Source organism: Cherax quadricarinatus, chromosome 87, assembly GCF_038502225.1.
Source record: "Cherax quadricarinatus isolate ZL_2023a chromosome 87, ASM3850222v1, whole genome shotgun sequence".
Lineage (NCBI taxonomy): Eukaryota > Metazoa > Arthropoda > Malacostraca > Decapoda > Parastacidae > Cherax > Cherax quadricarinatus.
Window position 1 is genome coordinate 14,651,825 of NC_091378.1, and position 17,863 is coordinate 14,669,687.

General features: G+C 42.2%; 1 protein-coding gene across 2 annotated transcripts in view; it reads right to left on the reverse strand.

The window, feature by feature from the left end:
* Positions 1-681: 681 nt before the first annotated feature.
* LOC128703751 (cytochrome P450 2L1) overlaps positions 682-17,863 on the reverse strand; it is a 148,784-nt gene continuing 131,602 nt past the window's right edge. For both annotated transcript variants that reach the window (XM_070103762.1, XM_070103763.1), the window contains one exon: positions 682-2,861. In XM_070103762.1, the coding sequence (XP_069959863.1) occupies positions 2,680-2,861 (182 nt within the window). In that variant the 3' untranslated portion in view covers positions 682-2,679. The remainder of the gene's footprint in view (positions 2,862-17,863) is intronic.

The window sequence follows — 17,863 nt, forward strand, 5'->3', positions numbered from 1 at the left end:
CATTGAAATTGAAAAATTATGGAAAAACATGTTTGCTTACCAAAAAATAGTGCATAATTCTGGCAACATGTTGATGCAGTCAGCTTGTTTCTATCATATTTCTAAGTGTGTTTGTCTAAAAATTTTATTTTTTTTGTTCCTGCTGTCATCAAGAAGACATGATGACAATTTTTTTTTATTACTCCAAAAATTACGATTTTTATGATTGTTTCTATCCAAATGTACTAGTTGGCACCTTGTGAGTCGACTACTGACCACACACACCACTAGAACCCCGGTGGCCCGAGGGTCGCCGAAGACAGATGTGGTGTACCAGGCATTTGGCAGTGGTAACCGCGGTAACCATCAAGTTTCACACATTAAAAAAAAAATAAAGTTGATCTCAGGAATAAGTTATTGGCGTTTTTAGCCACAATTATCAATAACTGCTGGACGGATTGTCATGATTTTTGGACAGCTTATTGAGGAATGATGGTTATGCAGAAATACACAAAGGAACTGCGATATTCCTTACCATCTTCTTTTTATTGATTACCCCCCCCAAAAAAAAAACACTAACTTGAAAATATTTTATGCAATCTACTGACATTTTCAAGATGTGTAATTATATTATTTATGTCTTTATCTTTCATATCATGTCTTACAAATTTTGTTGTAGCGGGAAAGTTTAAACTCTAAAGAATACAACACAGTTTATTTTTTCCTATCTAACTTTAAGGAAAAAGTCACTAAAAACACAGTGTGTAGGTTTCAACTGCTGCTCAATTCACAGTAAAAAATTAAATTGAAATTAAACAAAAGGAAAAAAAAAAAAAAACGTTCATCACCCCCTTAAAGGCTGTACTTCTCAACAATGGCAACAGTTGCATCTGTGCTAATTGGCCATAATGTCCAAATGCCAGAAACTTAGGTAAATATGAAGACACTAATATTTGCAATCAAATACTAAAAGAATTACAATTTTCTCATTTGTGGTAATTTAAAAATTATTGCTGTCCTACTAAGTCTTCAAGGCGGATACACCAAGTATCCCTGTTTCTGTGTCTTTGGGATAGTAGGGCAGACAGCCAGCACTATGAGCAAAAAGACTGGCCACCAAGAACCAACTTCTTACCGGGAAATCACAACCCAAGAAAATTCTGCTGCCACCACTCCACATCAAATTAGGACTTATGACAAATTTTGTGAAGGCCTTGAACAAGAATGGAACTGCTTTCAAGTACGTGAAGGCAAAGTTTCCTCGTATTAGTGAAGGCAAACTAAAGGCAGGAATCTTTGTTGGCCCTCATATTCGAGAATTGATGAAGGACAAGCATTTTGATGAAGCATTAGCAGGTGTCGAGGTGAATGCCTAGTTTTCTTTCAAGCAGATTGTCCACAACTTCCTGGGAAACACACGCTCCCCAAGTATGAAAATATGATCCAAGACCTGATTTCAAGTTTCCAACAACTTTTGTCTAGAATGAGTGTGAAGATGTAATTTTTGCACTCATATCTTGTCTATTTTCCCAACAATTGTGAGGACTACAGTGAGGAACAAAGAGAGCAGTTCCATCAGGATATTTGCACCATGGAAACTCGATACCAGGGCAAATGGAACGTCAGCATAATGGCGGATTACTGCTGGTCTCCTCCTTCCTTTGATTCAATATGTTTTTAATAAAATGATTTGATTCACGTTGATTTGTAATTCATATGTTCTTGTAACTAACAAAATGTGCTTTATCATAATTACTTGACTACTTTTAATTAACTTTTTATTAAAATTCACATTTATCATTTTTATTAATTTATATTTTATTCAAAATCCTTACAAGATAGAGCAAAATGGTTTAGATATTTACTATCAGCAGCCCAAGAATATGTAAGATTGTAACCATGAATAAATGCAGACCAGTGTAATAGATGTGCTTCAGTTTGTATGTAGTCCAAACAAGGTATACCTCACATCCTACAACTTTATTTAGGTATAGGTACATATATGTACAATTATCATACATAATTTAACATGTGTGAATTATCTAGGATAACCCAAAAAAAAGTCTGAAGGATGGGTGTTGATATGTTGCAGTGTTTTAAATGTAGCGTAGGTACGCCTCTGGCCAGACAGTGATGTAGTGAATAATGATGAAAGTGTTTCTTCTTATTTCTAGATCAGATTGCCTGTGTAGGAAACGGCCGATGTCTTATTAATAAAATAAAAAACAGTACAGGCTGGCCCCACTTTACAGCACTTTGTTTTACGGCATTTTGCTAATACAGCGATTTTCAGTTCTTCACTTATTCAGGCTGTCTACAATAAATATATTACCACTCATTATAGGCTAAGTACAAAAATATTCAAGTAATGTGTGGACTGTATATGCATTCTATAGGCCTAGCTCTATTGCTCACTTAATATATGGTAGTGTAAACATGTTATCAAGCTTTTTTATGTATTTGAAATTGAAAAAAAAGGCTGTTTCACTTTACAGCAATTTTTGCTTTACAGCATTAGCCCAGAACCTAACCTGCTGTATAAGCGAGGCCTCCCTGTATATTATACAAATGGGGTGACTAACATAATTACTTTATGCAAAACATTGTGGGCAACCTTAAAGTTAAAATAGTATTACCATTCACAGGTTGGTTATGGGGTGCATAACAAAGATATCAAACTAATTTTAGTATACTACTCTACTACTTCCTGATAGTAATGACAATATCTTGAAATTTTGGAAACTGAGCGAGTAGAAATGCTCGAGGAGACAGGTCAATCACTTTCGAGGTTGGTGGAGAGAAGGTGAAGTTCTGGAGCAGTGCTGCTGAGAAGATAAACAACTCCATCCTGGCCAAAGACTCGCCCAGACACTGACGTCGACCTGGTGACAAATTTGGTGTGTGAATTTTATTATTGTACACTAGAACAAAGAGGTACAATCATATGGCTGGGATAATAAACAAATAACCTGCCAGGAAAAATAGCTTCCTCCCACAAGCCATCAGTATGAGTACATTCATCCTTGAAAATATACAGGGTCAAAAGTCAGCAACGAACAACAAAATACCTATCATCCGTGGACTGCTTACAGAGTCAAACGCAATGTTTGCAGTTTTCACAGAGACCCACATAAAGGATCACAATGAAATATGGATCCCGGGTTACAACCTATAACCTATACAGATGCGACAGAGTGAACAGGCAAAATGGGGGGGGGGGAAGGGGTTGGCCTGTATATCACAGAGTCATATGCTGAAAACTACTAAACACCTCAAATGATGTTGATATTTTGGTAGTAATGATCGAGAACTGAAACCTTGTCACTGTGGTTGCACACAAGCCTCCAGATGCAACTTTCCAACAATTCCAGGAAAAGCTTTTCATAATCGACCTCTACCTGGAAAATCTTCCAGCTCCTGCCCTAAACACTTACTCATGGAAGATTTCAACCTAAGGCACCTAAAATGGAGGAATGTAGCAGATAATGCTTTAGCAGAGCTAACACCAAGGGGCAGCTCAGATGAAAATTAGCACACACATGAGCCATTAAATCTCTCTACCAAATTCACCTTAAAGCAGCAAATAAAAGAGGCAACAAGATTGGAGAATACACTGGATGAAATATTCTCTAACAAAGGCGAAGAATAACAGAGCAGCTAAAAGAAGTCAATATATCTGTAATACGAAGGGAGGCACTGGTCAGAGAAATAGCAAACATCGTGGGAACAACTATTAGACATTAATGAAATTGAAAGAAATCCAAAAACGTTTCTTTTCTTATGCTAAATCTAAGTAGAGAACAATATCCAGTATTGGGCCTCCACTTAGACGAGATGGGTCTTATACAGATTGATAGCAAGGAAATGAGTTGCTCAAATCCAAGTATGACTCAGTATTTAGAGAGCCACTTACCAGAATAAGAGTCGAAGACCTAAATGAAATTTTTATGAGCAAGACTCACAATTTGGTAGATTCAGACCTATCAGATATTATCCTAACACCACATAACTTTGAAAAGGTGATAAATTGCATGTCCACGCACAATGGCTCAGGCCCAGACTAGTAGAATCCGTGTTCATTAAGAACTACAAGAAGGCCCTATCATTTGCTTTTAACATTTTGTGGAGACGGAGCACTAAAACAGGGGTCATCCCACAACTGCTAAAACAACAAACATAGCAAAGAACTACATACCGATAGCGATAACATATATTATAAAAATCTTTGAAAGGGTTCTAAGAAGCAAGATCGCCAACCACCTAGATACCCATCAGTTACACAACCTAGAGCAACATGGGTTTAGAGCAGGTCGTTCCAACCTATCCCAGCTACTGAACAACTTTGACAAGGGTCTGTATGCTCTAGAAGACAAACAAAACGCAGATGTAGTATACAAAGACTTTGAAAAAGCCTTTAACAAGTGTGATCATGGTGAAATAGTGCACAAAATGCGTGACAAAGGAATAACAGGAAAAGTTGGTAGATGGATCTATAATTTCCTAAAAACAGAACAGAGTAAAGTCTGAGGTGGCTACTGTTAAAAGCTCTCTTCCATAAGGCACAGTACTCGCTCCCATCCTGTTCCTCATCCTTATATCTGACATAGACAGGGATATAAGCCACAGCATTGTGTCTTCCTTTGCAGACGACACCGGAATTTGCATGACAGTGTCTTCCATTGAAGACACCGCAAGATTCCAGACTGACATCAAATAAATCTTGAAATGGGCCGCAGAGAACAATATGAAATTCAATCTTCCAATCTTCAATTCCAACCACACAATAGAGCGAGAAACTAATGTAAAAGACTTGGGAGTGATCATGTCAAAGGATCTCACCTTCAAAGACAATAACATTGTATCAACGGCTTCTGCTAGAAAAATGACAGGATTGATAATGAGAACCTTGAAAACTAAAGATGCCAAGTCCATGTTGACACTCTTCAGGACGCTTGTTCTATATAGACTGGAATACTGCTGCATACTAACAGCATCTTTCAAGGCAGGTGAAATTTCTCATCTAGAAAATGTAAAGAGAACCTTCACGGCACACCTAACTGCGATAAAACACCTCAAATGCCGCGAACGCTTTAAGTTCTTAAAGCTGTACTCCCTAGAACGCAGGCGGGAGAGATACGAGATTATATACACTTGGAAAATCACTCCCAATGGAAGCAAATGACTTGGCAGACGATGCAACATCCCCCCAATGAAAAGCTGGGGTGCCACTAGCACAATAAGAGACAAAATAAGTGTCAGGGGCCCAAGACTGTTTAACTGTTTCACAGCATATATAAGGGGGATTACCAATAGACCCTTGGCTGTCTTCAAGAAGGCACTAGACAGGTACTTGAAGTCATTACCTAACCAGCCGGGCTGTGGTTCATAGGTCGGGTTGCGTGCGGCCAACAATATCAGCGTGGTTGATCAGGCCCTGATCTACCATAAGGCCTGGTCACAGACCGGGCAACGGGGACGTTGACCCCCGGAACCCTCTCCAGGTACACTACAGATAATGTCAGAGGATCTCACTTTCAAAGACAACATTGTATCAGTCGCATCTGCTGGAAAAATGACAAGATGGATAATGAGAACCTTCAAAACTAAGGATGCCAAGCCCATGATGACAGTCTTCAGGTCGTTTGCTCTATCTGGGCTGGAATATTGCTGCACACTAACAGCACCTTTCAAAGCAGGTGAAATTGCTGACCAAGAAAATATAGGGAACCTTCACGGCACACACATAACTGCGATGAAACACCTAAATACAGGTAACGGTTGAATTTCCAAGACCTGTACTCTCTAGAATGCAGGCGGTAGAGATACATGATTATACACTTAAAATCCTAGAGGGATTAGTACCAAACTTGCACACGAAAATCACTTCCAATGAGAGCAAAATATTTGGCAGGCAATGCAACATTCCCCCTATGAAGCAGGGGTGCCACTAGCACGATAAGAGACAACACAATAAGTGTCAGGGGCCCAAGACTGTTCAACTGCCTCCCAGCATACATAAGAGGGATTACCAGTAGACCCCTGGCTGTCTTGAAGAAAGCACTTGACCGGCACATAGTCAGTACCTGACTAGCCGGGATGTAGTTTATACGTCGGTTTACGTGTGGCCAACAGTAATAGCCTGGTTGATCAGGCCCTGATCCATCATGTAGCCTGGTCACAAACTGGGCCGCGGGGGCGTTGACCCCCGAAACTTTCTCCAGGTATAGGAGAGAGTAGCTTATGACCATTTACTTGGACATTTATAAGTGTCACTAATACACGAAGGTGTGTCAGTGTGTCTTGTAAATGGTCAAAGTTAGACTGAAAGGGCATTATAAGCTTCTCTCTGGTATATGTGACTTATCTATTACAAATTAGGCCACATGTACAGAAGAGAGATCTGTGTTTTTCTGCCTCAATGGTTGTCTCCCACTATAGAGAAAAAAAACATATTTTTTTCCTTATAATCAAGTTCAATGATATTTAATCTACTTTCATATACATTCATTATATACTCAATATTATTTGTATACAATTAATGTCCCTTAAAACATACATGTATAGCTTACTGTCCGTGTAGTATTAGTTAGGCTTAAGCTTACCAGAAATGCTGTGCATAACCATAAGCTTTCTGCAAGCTTACATGTGTCACTTATTCCTGTATATACAATGTATCATGTACAAATAAATTTGAATTTGAATTTGAAAAATTCGAATCGCTTATTTAAACTGCTGTCTTGCCAGAAGTGCGATGACATTCCTACTTCAGATATAATTATCATTATTATATTTATGGAGGAGCACCTGGGGAACTGGAAGCAATCAGACTTGTTCCAATGATTGGAAGGGTAACTCCATTTCCTTGAATCACGAGACCTTGACCAGCATCATGTACAGTGGAGGACCTACATTTTTGGGGCCCCTGAAGGGCACTATATACAAAAAATCGTATTTTATTTTTTGTGTGGTCCAATTTCAAGTGTAACGTTGTGCTGTTGTTAAGGAGCAGTTTGCATCCTATACACATGTTTGCATGGACGTCTTGTTGCAAAGTTGCAAGATATTGCAAAATTGTATTTATAAATCCCTCCCTAATCTACAAAATTGGCAAGTTGTACAATGTTCTAGTCAACATCAGATGAAAGATAGAGAGTTAGATTATCTAGAGGTCAAACTTTTTTACGAGAAATGTCAATAGATTGCATTATAAAAATTTTTGAATTTTTTTTATTTTTGTGTGGGGGGGGCATTTTTTGTGAGAATAAGAGTCAATAAAAACAAAATGGTAAAACATATTGCAAAACATCTTTGAATACTAAATAGAACCATCATTCATCAATATTGTCTGAAAAAATCGTAACACTCCTATTATTACGCTTTGAAAATAAGAGCAACAAATGTCAATAACTTATTCCTGAGTTACCCAAGCTTTTGTTTCTATAAAACTCTGTGGAGATGAAACACCAAATCTGAGCGTGTTGCGAACCCCTATCATTGTTGATAACCCAGAGTGAGCGTGTTGCAAACCCCTATCATTGTTGATAACCCAGAGTGAGCGTGTTGCAAACCCCTATCATTGTTGATAACCCAGAGTGAGCGTGTTGCAAACCCCTATCATTGTTAACCCAGAGTGAGCGTGTTGCAAACCCCTATCATTGTTGATAACCCAGAGTAACCGTGTTGCAAACCCCTATCATTGTTGATAACCCAGAGTAACCGTGTTGCAAACCCCTATAATTGTTGATAACCCAGAGTGAGCGTGTTGCAAACCCCTATCATTGTTGATAACCCAGAGTAACGGTGTTGCAAACCCCTATCATTGTTGATAACCCAGAGTAACCGTGTTGCAAACCCCTATCATTGTTGATAACCCAGAGTAACCGTGTTGCAAACCCCTATCATTGTTGATAACCCAGAGTGAGCGTGTTGCAAACTCCTATCATTGTTGATAACCCAGAGTAACCGTGTTGCAAACCCCTATCATTGTTGATAACCCAGAGTAACCGTGTTGCAAACCCCTATTATTGTTGATAACCCAGAGTAACCGTGTTGCAAACCATTATCATTGTTGATAACCCAGAGTAACCGTGTTGCAAACCCCTATCATTGTTGATAACCCAGAGTAACCGTGTTGCAAACCCCTATCATTGTTGATAACCCAGAGTAACCGTGTTGCAAACCCCTATCATTGTTGATAACCCAGAGTAACCGTGTTGCAAACCCCTATCATTGTTGATAACCCAGAGTGAGCGTGTTGCAAACCCCTATCATTGTTGATAACCCAGAGTAACCGTGTTGCAAACCCCTATCATTGTTGATAACCCAGAGTAACCGTGTTGCAAACCCCTATCATTGTTGATAACCCAGAGTGAGCGTGTTGCAAACCCCTATCATTGTTGATAACCCAGAGTAACCGTGTTGCAAACCCCTATCATTGTTGATAACCCAGAGTAACCGTGTTGCAAACCCCTATCATTGTTGATAACCCAGAGTAACCGTGTTGCAAACCCCTATCATTGTTGATAACCCAGAGTGAGCGTGTTGCAAACCCCTATCATTGTTGATAACCCAGAGTAACCGTGTTGCAAACCCCTATCATTGTTGATAACCCAGAGTAACCGTGTTGCAAACCCCTATTATTGTTGATAACCCAGAGTAACCGTGTTGCAAACCCCTATCATTGTTGATAACCCAGAGTAACCGTGTTGCAAACCCCTATCATTGTTGATAACCCAGAGTGAGCGTGTTGCAAACCCCTATTATTGTTGATAACCCAGAGTAACCGTGTTGCAAACCCCTATCATTGTTGATAACCCAGAGTGAGCGTGTTGCAAACCCCTATTATTGTTGATAACCCAGAGTAACCGTGTTGCAAACCCCTATCATTGTTGATAACCCAGAGTGAGCGTGTTGCAAACCCCTATTATTGTTGATAACCCAGAGTAACCGTGTTGCAAACCCCTATCATTGTTGATAACCCAGAGTGAGCGTGTTGCAAACCCCTATCATTGTTGATAACCCAGAGTGAGCGTGTTGCAAACCCCTATCATTGTTGATAACCCAGAGTAACCGTGTTGCAAACCCCTATCATTGTTGATAACCCAGAGTGAGCGTGTTGCAAACCCCTATCATTGTTGATAACCCAGAGTAACCGTGTTGCAAACCCCTATCATTGTTGATAACCCAGAGTGAGCGTGTTGCAAACCCCTATCATTGTTGATAACCCAGAGTAACCGTGTTGCAAACCCCTATCATTGTTGATAACCCAGAGTGAGCGTGTTGCAAACCCCTATCATTGTTGATAACCCAGAGTAACCGTGTTGCAAACCCCTATCATTGTTGATAACCCAGAGTGAGCGTGTTGCAAACCCCTATCATTGTTGATAACCCAGAGTAACCGTGTTGCAAACCCCTATCATTGTTGATAACCCAGAGTGAGCGTGTTGCAAACCCCTATCATTGTTGATAACCCAGAGTAACCGTGTTGCAAACCCCTATCATTGTTGATAACCCAGAGGCAAGTGAGCTGCAACAACTCTGTGCTCTTCACTTTAGTTCTCACAGAACTTGTTTAGAATGGAATAATCAGTAATTTCTGGAGTAAAAAAAAATAAAAACACTAATTGCCAACTCTTGATGACAGCAAAAACATAAAAATTACATTTTTCCAAAAAAAAAAAAAAAAAACATAGAAATATGATAGAAACAAGCTGATTGCATCAACATGTTGCCAGAATTTTGCCAGAATTTTATGATTTGTAAATATGTTGGCCTTGATCCCTGAAGCTTGAACTGTTCTGGGCGGCACTTAGTAACTCCATATACAGTAGACCCAAAATTTTTAAGCAATGTCGATTAAAGTCACTTCTGGGGCCCCTCCGAGATTCTCCTTTGTATGGACTGATGAAGCCACTGTGTGGCGAAACGTTTCCTCAGCAAAGAAACCCAAATATTGCACATGTGTCTAATTTAACAAACTAAGAATAAATCCTCATACAATGTTTTGGTTCATCCTGGAGCAAGTGAAAATTAACAGGTTATGTAAAATATAAACCATACCCCGGCTGGGACTGAACCCGCGGTCAGAGAGTCTCAAAACTCCAGCCCGTCGCGTGGCTAACGCGACGGGCTGGAGTTTCGAGACTCTCTGACCGCGAGTTCAATCCCAGCCAGGGTATGGTTTGTTTGCAATCGTGTCATTACGATTTCGTGAGTTATGTAGAATATAGTTATTTAATCAGAAAAGGAAGCACTAAACTCGTAAGAGTCATCTAATGGTATGTAGGAGAGTAAGAAGCACATGAAGAACCTTGTTCATGTGTGATGTTTTTGTTTTTCAATGTTATCATGATTCACAAAATAGTAATAACATGTTTGCCAACAAACCATGGAACGGGTGGGGTTTGAACCGATAGTGATTAGTCGCAAAACTCCAGGTATTGAGGGGACTTGAGCTAGAGTTCACCACAGCCGCGCTTGTGAGAGATTCAGGTGTACAAACTTTCATTTATCGTCAGAGTCGTGGCCCATGCTAACCTCCCCATGGTGTATAAATATACTTAGTTGGGTGAATCTTATTGTAACCAGCTGGTCCATTGGTTTACGCACTGACCTGGAGTCTTACCACTCGCTCACCATGGATTCTAACCCCACCCATACCGTAGTGTGGGCCAAGTCGGACCGAAACATCGTCACATGTATCAGACTCCTATGATTGGGTTATTTATGTGTTGTGTGTTATTGTTATTATTATTTTGGTTATTTTCGTCACAGAAAGACCTAAACCTTCAAGGGAGATTCTGAGCAGTATTACCCTGAGCAAAGAGCAGGCAAATATTTGTCTTAGATCAGAGTACAGAAAGGTGCTTTTAGGATTCAGGACATATTACTGGAATAGGAAGATAAGATAAGATTTCGTTCGGATTTTTAACCCCGGGGGGTTAGCCACCCAGGATAACCCAAGAAAGTCAGTGCGTCATCGAGGACTGTCTAACTTATTTCCATTGGGGTCCTTGATCTTGTCCCCCAGGATGCGACCCACACCAGTCGACTAACACCCAGGTACCTATTTGCTGCTAGGTGAACAGGACAACAGGTGTAAGGAAACGTGTCGAAATGTTTCCACCCGCCGGGAATCGAACCCGGGCCCTCCATGTGTGAAGCGGGAGCTTTAGCCACCAGGCCACCGGGCCTGGTAATATTTATGTAGGGATCAAGGAAGACTACTTACCTGGATAACTTTTCTATAAACAAACGAAACAAGCAAACAAACATTTAGTTCCACACGATACTCTACAATGTTTTACAAGACTGAATGACATGGGAGAACCTATGGAAAGCCCAGGAGCTATATTGAGTATTTCAGGCAAGCTAAAACTTATGACTAATAGATCATAATAGACACAGTAAACATTGTCCATATGTCTATACAAAGACATTAATTCTATTGAAGGTAACACACACACACACACACACATAAGGAGGACAGAGACAGGTTATTCCAGAGAGGGGACACAGAAACAAGGGGTCACAACTGGAAGCTGAAGACTCAGACGAGCCACAGGGATGTTAGGAAGTATTTCTTCAGTCATAGAGTCGTCAGGAAGTGGAATAGCCTAGCAAGGGATGTAGTGGAGGGAGGAACCATACATAGCTTTAAGACGAGGTATGACAAAGCTCAGGCAGCAGAGAGAGGGGGGACCTAGTAGCGATCAGTGAAGAGGCGGGGCCAGGAGCCGAGTCCCGACCCCTGCAACCACAATTAGGTGAGTGCACACACAATGTCAGCATAGGTGCTGATCCCCTACTTATGTTGTATAGCTATCTGAGTATCATAGTACCATCCTTATGTTTTATATAGTCGACCCCTTGCTAAACTTAGTGGCTAGCATGTGTGACGTCACGTGATGACGCATGTGAGCGTGAGATGTGCTGTCTCTTCCTCAGTCCTTGAATAGACCTACAGTCAGTTACAGGCAGGCTGGACTCCCCTCTCACTGCTAATATAAGTGTTACAACCCAACAAGTGTGTTTATCTCCAACCATTATATCTCCATGAACTCTCTCAACAAATGGTGACAGTGATGAGCATGTAAATTTTATATTTATGCAGATGAATGGAGATTAACTTCCATCAGCCGACAGACATTGTGTGTGATGTCCGCATGGTGGCCTGCCGAGCTGAGTGAAGCTTCACATACTAAGACAGCCACCCACCACTGCTTCCTGGTCACTCTGTGTTTTAGTGTTTTATCTGCTTATTTGCATTACTTCTGAGGGGTTGACCCAGGTTTGCAAATTAAGTCAAGCCGCCAAGCCAGTCTGTGGGAGGGCAGTCAACCTCTAAGCCACTAGCCTGACCCAATCCTAGCCTAACCTGCTAGCTAGCTTTCCACCCTGCTGTGCTCATCATTACAAGTTCTCAAGCCAGCTTGTGTGAAGTGTTCAAGCCACCAACTAACCCTCAGTACTCAGACAAGCCACATGAGTTCCAGCCTTCACCATCGCTTTGTACTCCCAGTTCTAAGCCATCCTGAGTTCTTAAACCATCCCTGTGGTGTTGTGGTATTTTGTGGTGTGTTTTAAGCCAGCCTGGCTTAGAATATTCTCATGCCAAGTGTGGGTGTACCCGGAGCACCCGAGTTATGCTGCTTATCCAGTCGGCCTAGTCACTCACACCTACCCACCACCATTGTTTTTCACCCTTATATTGGTGCCTAGCACTTCATTTTACGGACTGCATATGGGGTCAAGACGCAAGATTCTTCCTTTGTCCCTGAGCGCCAGCGTAAAAGCCTTCTGTGTGTGTCTATCATCGATGTAAATGTGAATACTCCGAGAAATCGCCGAGTGGAGATCGCCGCCTGCCCACGAGACTCAACCACCACTACCTCCACCACTACCCTGCCTTAGCGCCTCCACCATCAATGTATAGAGACATTTGCAAGTGTTGAGACATTTCTTTTTTCAGTGATTTCTTAGTGACATTTCTTTTTTCAGTGATTTCTTAGTGACATTTCTTTTTTCAGTGATTTCTTAGTGACATTTCTTTTTTCTGATTGGCGGTAGTTTCTGACTGTACCATAGGAAATAGAGTTTTGGATATAGGCGTGTGCAAGCATAAGAGTGCATATAATAACTTAAATGCCGCAAAAAGGAAATATATGTGATCACAGAAGAGAAAACATAGATAATAGTACCAAGTGTTAAGTGCCGGCCTGGATCAAGGAAGGGGAATCGGTTGTGTACCAGGACTAAATAGTTGTGCCACACAACTATATTTGAAGAATAAGTGTGACTCAAGACCAGGGAGATGAGAGATAAGTATAGATGTGTCAGTAAATATGGTGAGTGCAGTGAAAAAGTTAGATGAACTAGTGACTACAGTGCCTACAGGAAGGTAGTAAAAAAAAATTTACTGAGAAGCATCAAGCATCTTCAACTACATGGGACCCAGGTACTGGATGGACCAGCAACATGATACTTCAGCACCACTGCCAGCCGCACGTAATATTCACCTAGTTGAGTTGCATGGGGTCAACAGTACCAGTCTCTAGCTGGAAACTAGGGGTCACTCTCCTGGAGCTATCAGAATTAGAATAAGCAGCACTTACTAACATTTAATAGACTTAACTGAGGTGTAGGGGAGTAAAGCAGTTAATGAGAGGTAGCTAGTGTGGACATGCAGCTCTCCACATAGGTATACACACACAGTAGGTGAGGCCTAGTGTTACAGAATTGAACATAATTTTAAGCACACAAGACAGTGCACAGTGGGAACCAAGCAATCAGGTTCATATGTAGTACATACGTCGGTAATAAGGACTTGCTTACACAAACACACACACACACACACACACACACACACACACAGGAGTAAGCGATCAGGCACTTGTAAAAGCTGTAGTACACATGCACACACACACACACAGGATTTCACAACTTCCTGTAAACTGACCCGATAACCCTCCATCACTCCCTCTAACACTCCAATATCCACTAACCTCCCCCTCTCTCTCTACCTATCTCTCTACCTATCTCTACCTATCTCTCTACCTATTTCTCTATCTCTCTACCTATCTACCTATCACTCTCCCCTCTCTCCCATCTCTCCCCCTCTCTCCCCTTCTCCCCTGTCTCTCCCCCCTCTCTCTCCCCCTCTCTTTGCCCTCTCTCACCCCTCTCTTCTCTCTCTCTCTCTCCCTTTTCCCTTCTCACTCTCCCCCTCTTTCTTTCTACCTTTCCTTCTCTCTCTCTCTTTTCTCTTCCTAAAAAAAGAAAAAAAAGAAAAAAGAAAGGGAAGAAAAGAGAAAAAAGAAGGAAAAAAAGAAAAAATGGTGTGGAGTGGAAGGAACCAGAGATCAGATGAGAAGGGTTCTGGTAAGGAGGAGTGGATGGAGGAGCAGTGGAAAAGGATGGAACAAGAGCCAGAGTGAAAATTAGGAGAGTTTTCTGAAAAAAATGACAGAGCTTTCTGTGAAATTGGAAAAGAGGTTGGAGAAGGAGAAGAAGAATTGGGAGGCACAAATCGAAACTGCAGTTGCTAGAATAAGGGTCCTAGAAGATGAGGTAAACAGGCTGAAGCGAGTTACAGGGGCATTGACCAGAGATGACACAGCATATGTAGCTGAGAGGTCAAACAGGAAGAGATATGAATTATGCTAAGGTCATATCAGCCTGCCAAGAAGGGCCAAAGAGTGAAAGGGGAGAGCAGCTGGGTGCAGATGGAGAGGGTGATAGGTCAAATGCAGAGGCACAACCATGCTACCAAGAGCCACTGGAAAAAACAAGGGAGAAAATGATCATGTACAGACAGGAGCCAGAGTCACAGAGGGAAAGGCAATGGGAGGAGGAAAGTGCAAAATCAGTGTTTATCCATGGGCTTCAGGAGAAAGAGGAAAGGACACACACTGAAAGACGGTAGGCAGAAAGAAAGAAGATTGAGAACATCATCACAGAAATAGGTAAAGAAGACATGGACGAGATTGTAAATTTTCAGAGAATAGGGGGGTACCTGAAGGGGAGAAAATGACCAATCAAGCTGATTTTCAGAACAGAAACAGTGCAGAACAGAATCCTCCAAGAGAAATCACGGTTGAAGTACTCGGCAGAGTACAAGAGGGTGTTCCTAGATAGAGACAGAACACAAACAGAATGACAGCAGCCGAGGGAGAGGAAAAAAAAGTGAAAGGAGATAAGAAGGGAGACAAGGACAGAACCAGCAGAGGTCAATCAGAGCATGACAGAGCAGCAAGAGCAAGCATGCACAGAACCATCCCCAGAACCCCACATCCTATCACACCATCCCAACACAAACTAAAATCCCTACTCACAGCTTCCACCCAACACCCAGCTATAGAATAACACAGTATGCTACCAGGTCTCCCACCCTCACAGGCCCCCCCAATCCACAGTTTTAGAGAGGAAACTGAAGGAATGGTACACAAACACTGATGGAATAAGAAATAATTGGGAAGAGTAGCACGAAAGAGTCAAAGAAGCATCACTGGACATCATAGCTCTCACAAAAACCAAGCTTACAGATATGATAACAGATGCCATCTTTACAATGGGATACCAGATCCTGAGGAAAGACAGAGGGAACAGGAGAGTGGAGTAATGGCACTGCTGATCAAAAACCAATGGAATTTTGATGAGCTGGAGAGAGGAGACAGTGGAGAAGTAAGCGATTACATAGCGGGAACGCTTCACTCTGGGGGTCCCAAAGTGGTAATTGCAGTGATATATAACCCACCACAGAACAGCAGGAGGCCACGCCAAGAGTATGATGAGAGCAATAGAGCGATGGTTGACACACTGGCTGCAGTTGCCAGAAGAGCTCATCTATGCAGGGCAAAGCTCCTGATCATGGGTGACTTTAACCACAGGGAAATCGATTGGGAGAACTTGGAGCCACATGGGGGCCAAGATACATAGAGGGCTAAGATGATGGAGGTGGTACTGGAAAACGTCATGTACCAACACATAAGGAACACTACAAGAGAGATAGGAGAGGATGAACCAGCAAGACTGGACCTAGTATTCACCTTGAGTAGTGCAGATATTGAGGACATCACATATGAAAGACCCCTTTGGGCCAGCGATCATGTGGTTTTAAGCTTCGAATACACAGAGCTGCAAGTGGAGGGGAAAGCAGGGAGGCCAGGGCGAATGAAGCCAAACTACAAGAAAGGGGACTACACAGGAACGAGGAACTCAGTGGGACAGAGAACTGGCAGGGAAGGCAGTTAATGAGATGATGGAATATGTAACAACAATGTGCAAGGAGGCTGAGGAGAGGTTTGTACCCAAGAGTAACAGGAATAATGAAAAAGCCATGATGAGCCCATGGTTCACCCAAAGGTGCAGGGAGGCAAAACCCAAGTGTGCCAGGGAATGGAAGAAGTATAGAAGGCAAAGGACCCAGGAGAATAAGGAGAGCAGTCGTAGAGCCAGAAATGAATATGCACAGATAAGAAGGGAGGCCCAACGACAATATGAAAACGACATAGCAACAAAAGTCAAATCTGACCCAAAGCTGTTATACAGCCACATCTGTAAGAAAACAGCCAAGGACCAGGTAAATAGGCTAAGGAAGGGAGGAGGAGAGACAACAAGAAATGACCATGATGTGAGGAACTCAAGAGATTAAAAGAAGTGTTCACAGAGGAGACGGAAGGGGCTCCAGAAAGACGGAGAGGTGGGGTACACCACCAAGTGCTGGACACAGTACACACACAACCGAGGAAGAAGTGAAGAGGCTTCTGAGTGAGCTAGATACCTCAAAGGCAATGGGGCCAGATAACATCTCTCCATGGGTCTTGAGAGAGGGAGCAGAGGCGCTATGGGCACCCTAACAACAATATTCAATACATCTATCGAAACAGGGAGATTGCCTGAGGCATGGAAGACAGCAAATGTAGTCCCAATCTTTAAAAAAGGAGACAGACATGAAGTACTAAACTACAGACCAGTGTCACTGACATGTATAGTATGCAAAATCATGGAGAAGATTATCAGGAAAAGAGTGGTGGAACACCTAGAAAGGAATGATCTCATCAACACCACCCAACATGGTTTCAGGGACGGGAAATCCTGTGTCACAAACCTACTGGAGTTCTATGACAAGGTAACAGCAGTAATACAAGAGAGAGAGGGGCGGGTGGATTGCATTTTCTTGGACTGCAAGAAGGCGTTTGACACAGTACCACACAAGAGATTAGTGCAAAAACTGGAGGACCAAGCAGGGATAACAGAGAAGGCACTACAATGGATCAGGGAATATTTGTCAGGAAGACAGCAGCGAGTAATTGTACGTGGCGAGGTGTCAGAGTGGGCACCTGTGACCAGCGGGGTCCCACAGGGGTCAGTCCTAGGACCAGTACTGTTTCTGGTATTTGTGAACGACATGACAGAAGGAATAAACTCTGAGGTGTCACTGTTTGCAGATGACGTGAAGTTGATGAGAAGAATTAATTCGATCGAAGACCAGGCAGAACTAAAAAGGGATCTGGACAGGCTGCAGACCTGGTCCAGCAATTGGCTCCTGGAATTCAATCCCACCAAGTGCAAAGTCATGAAGATTGGGGAAGGGCAAAGAAGACCGCAGACGGAGTACAGTCTAGGGGGCCAGAGACTACAAACCTCACTCAAGGAAAAAGATCTTGGGGTGAGTATAACACCAGGCACATCTCCTGAAGCGCACATCAACCAAATAACTGCTGCAGCATATGGGCGCCTTGCAAACCTCAGAACAGCATTCCGACATCTTAATGAGGAGTCATTCAGGACCCTGTACACCGTGTACGTTAGGCCCATATTGGAGTATGCGGCACCAGTTTGGAACCCACACCTAGCCAAGCATGTAAAGAAACTAGAGAAAGTG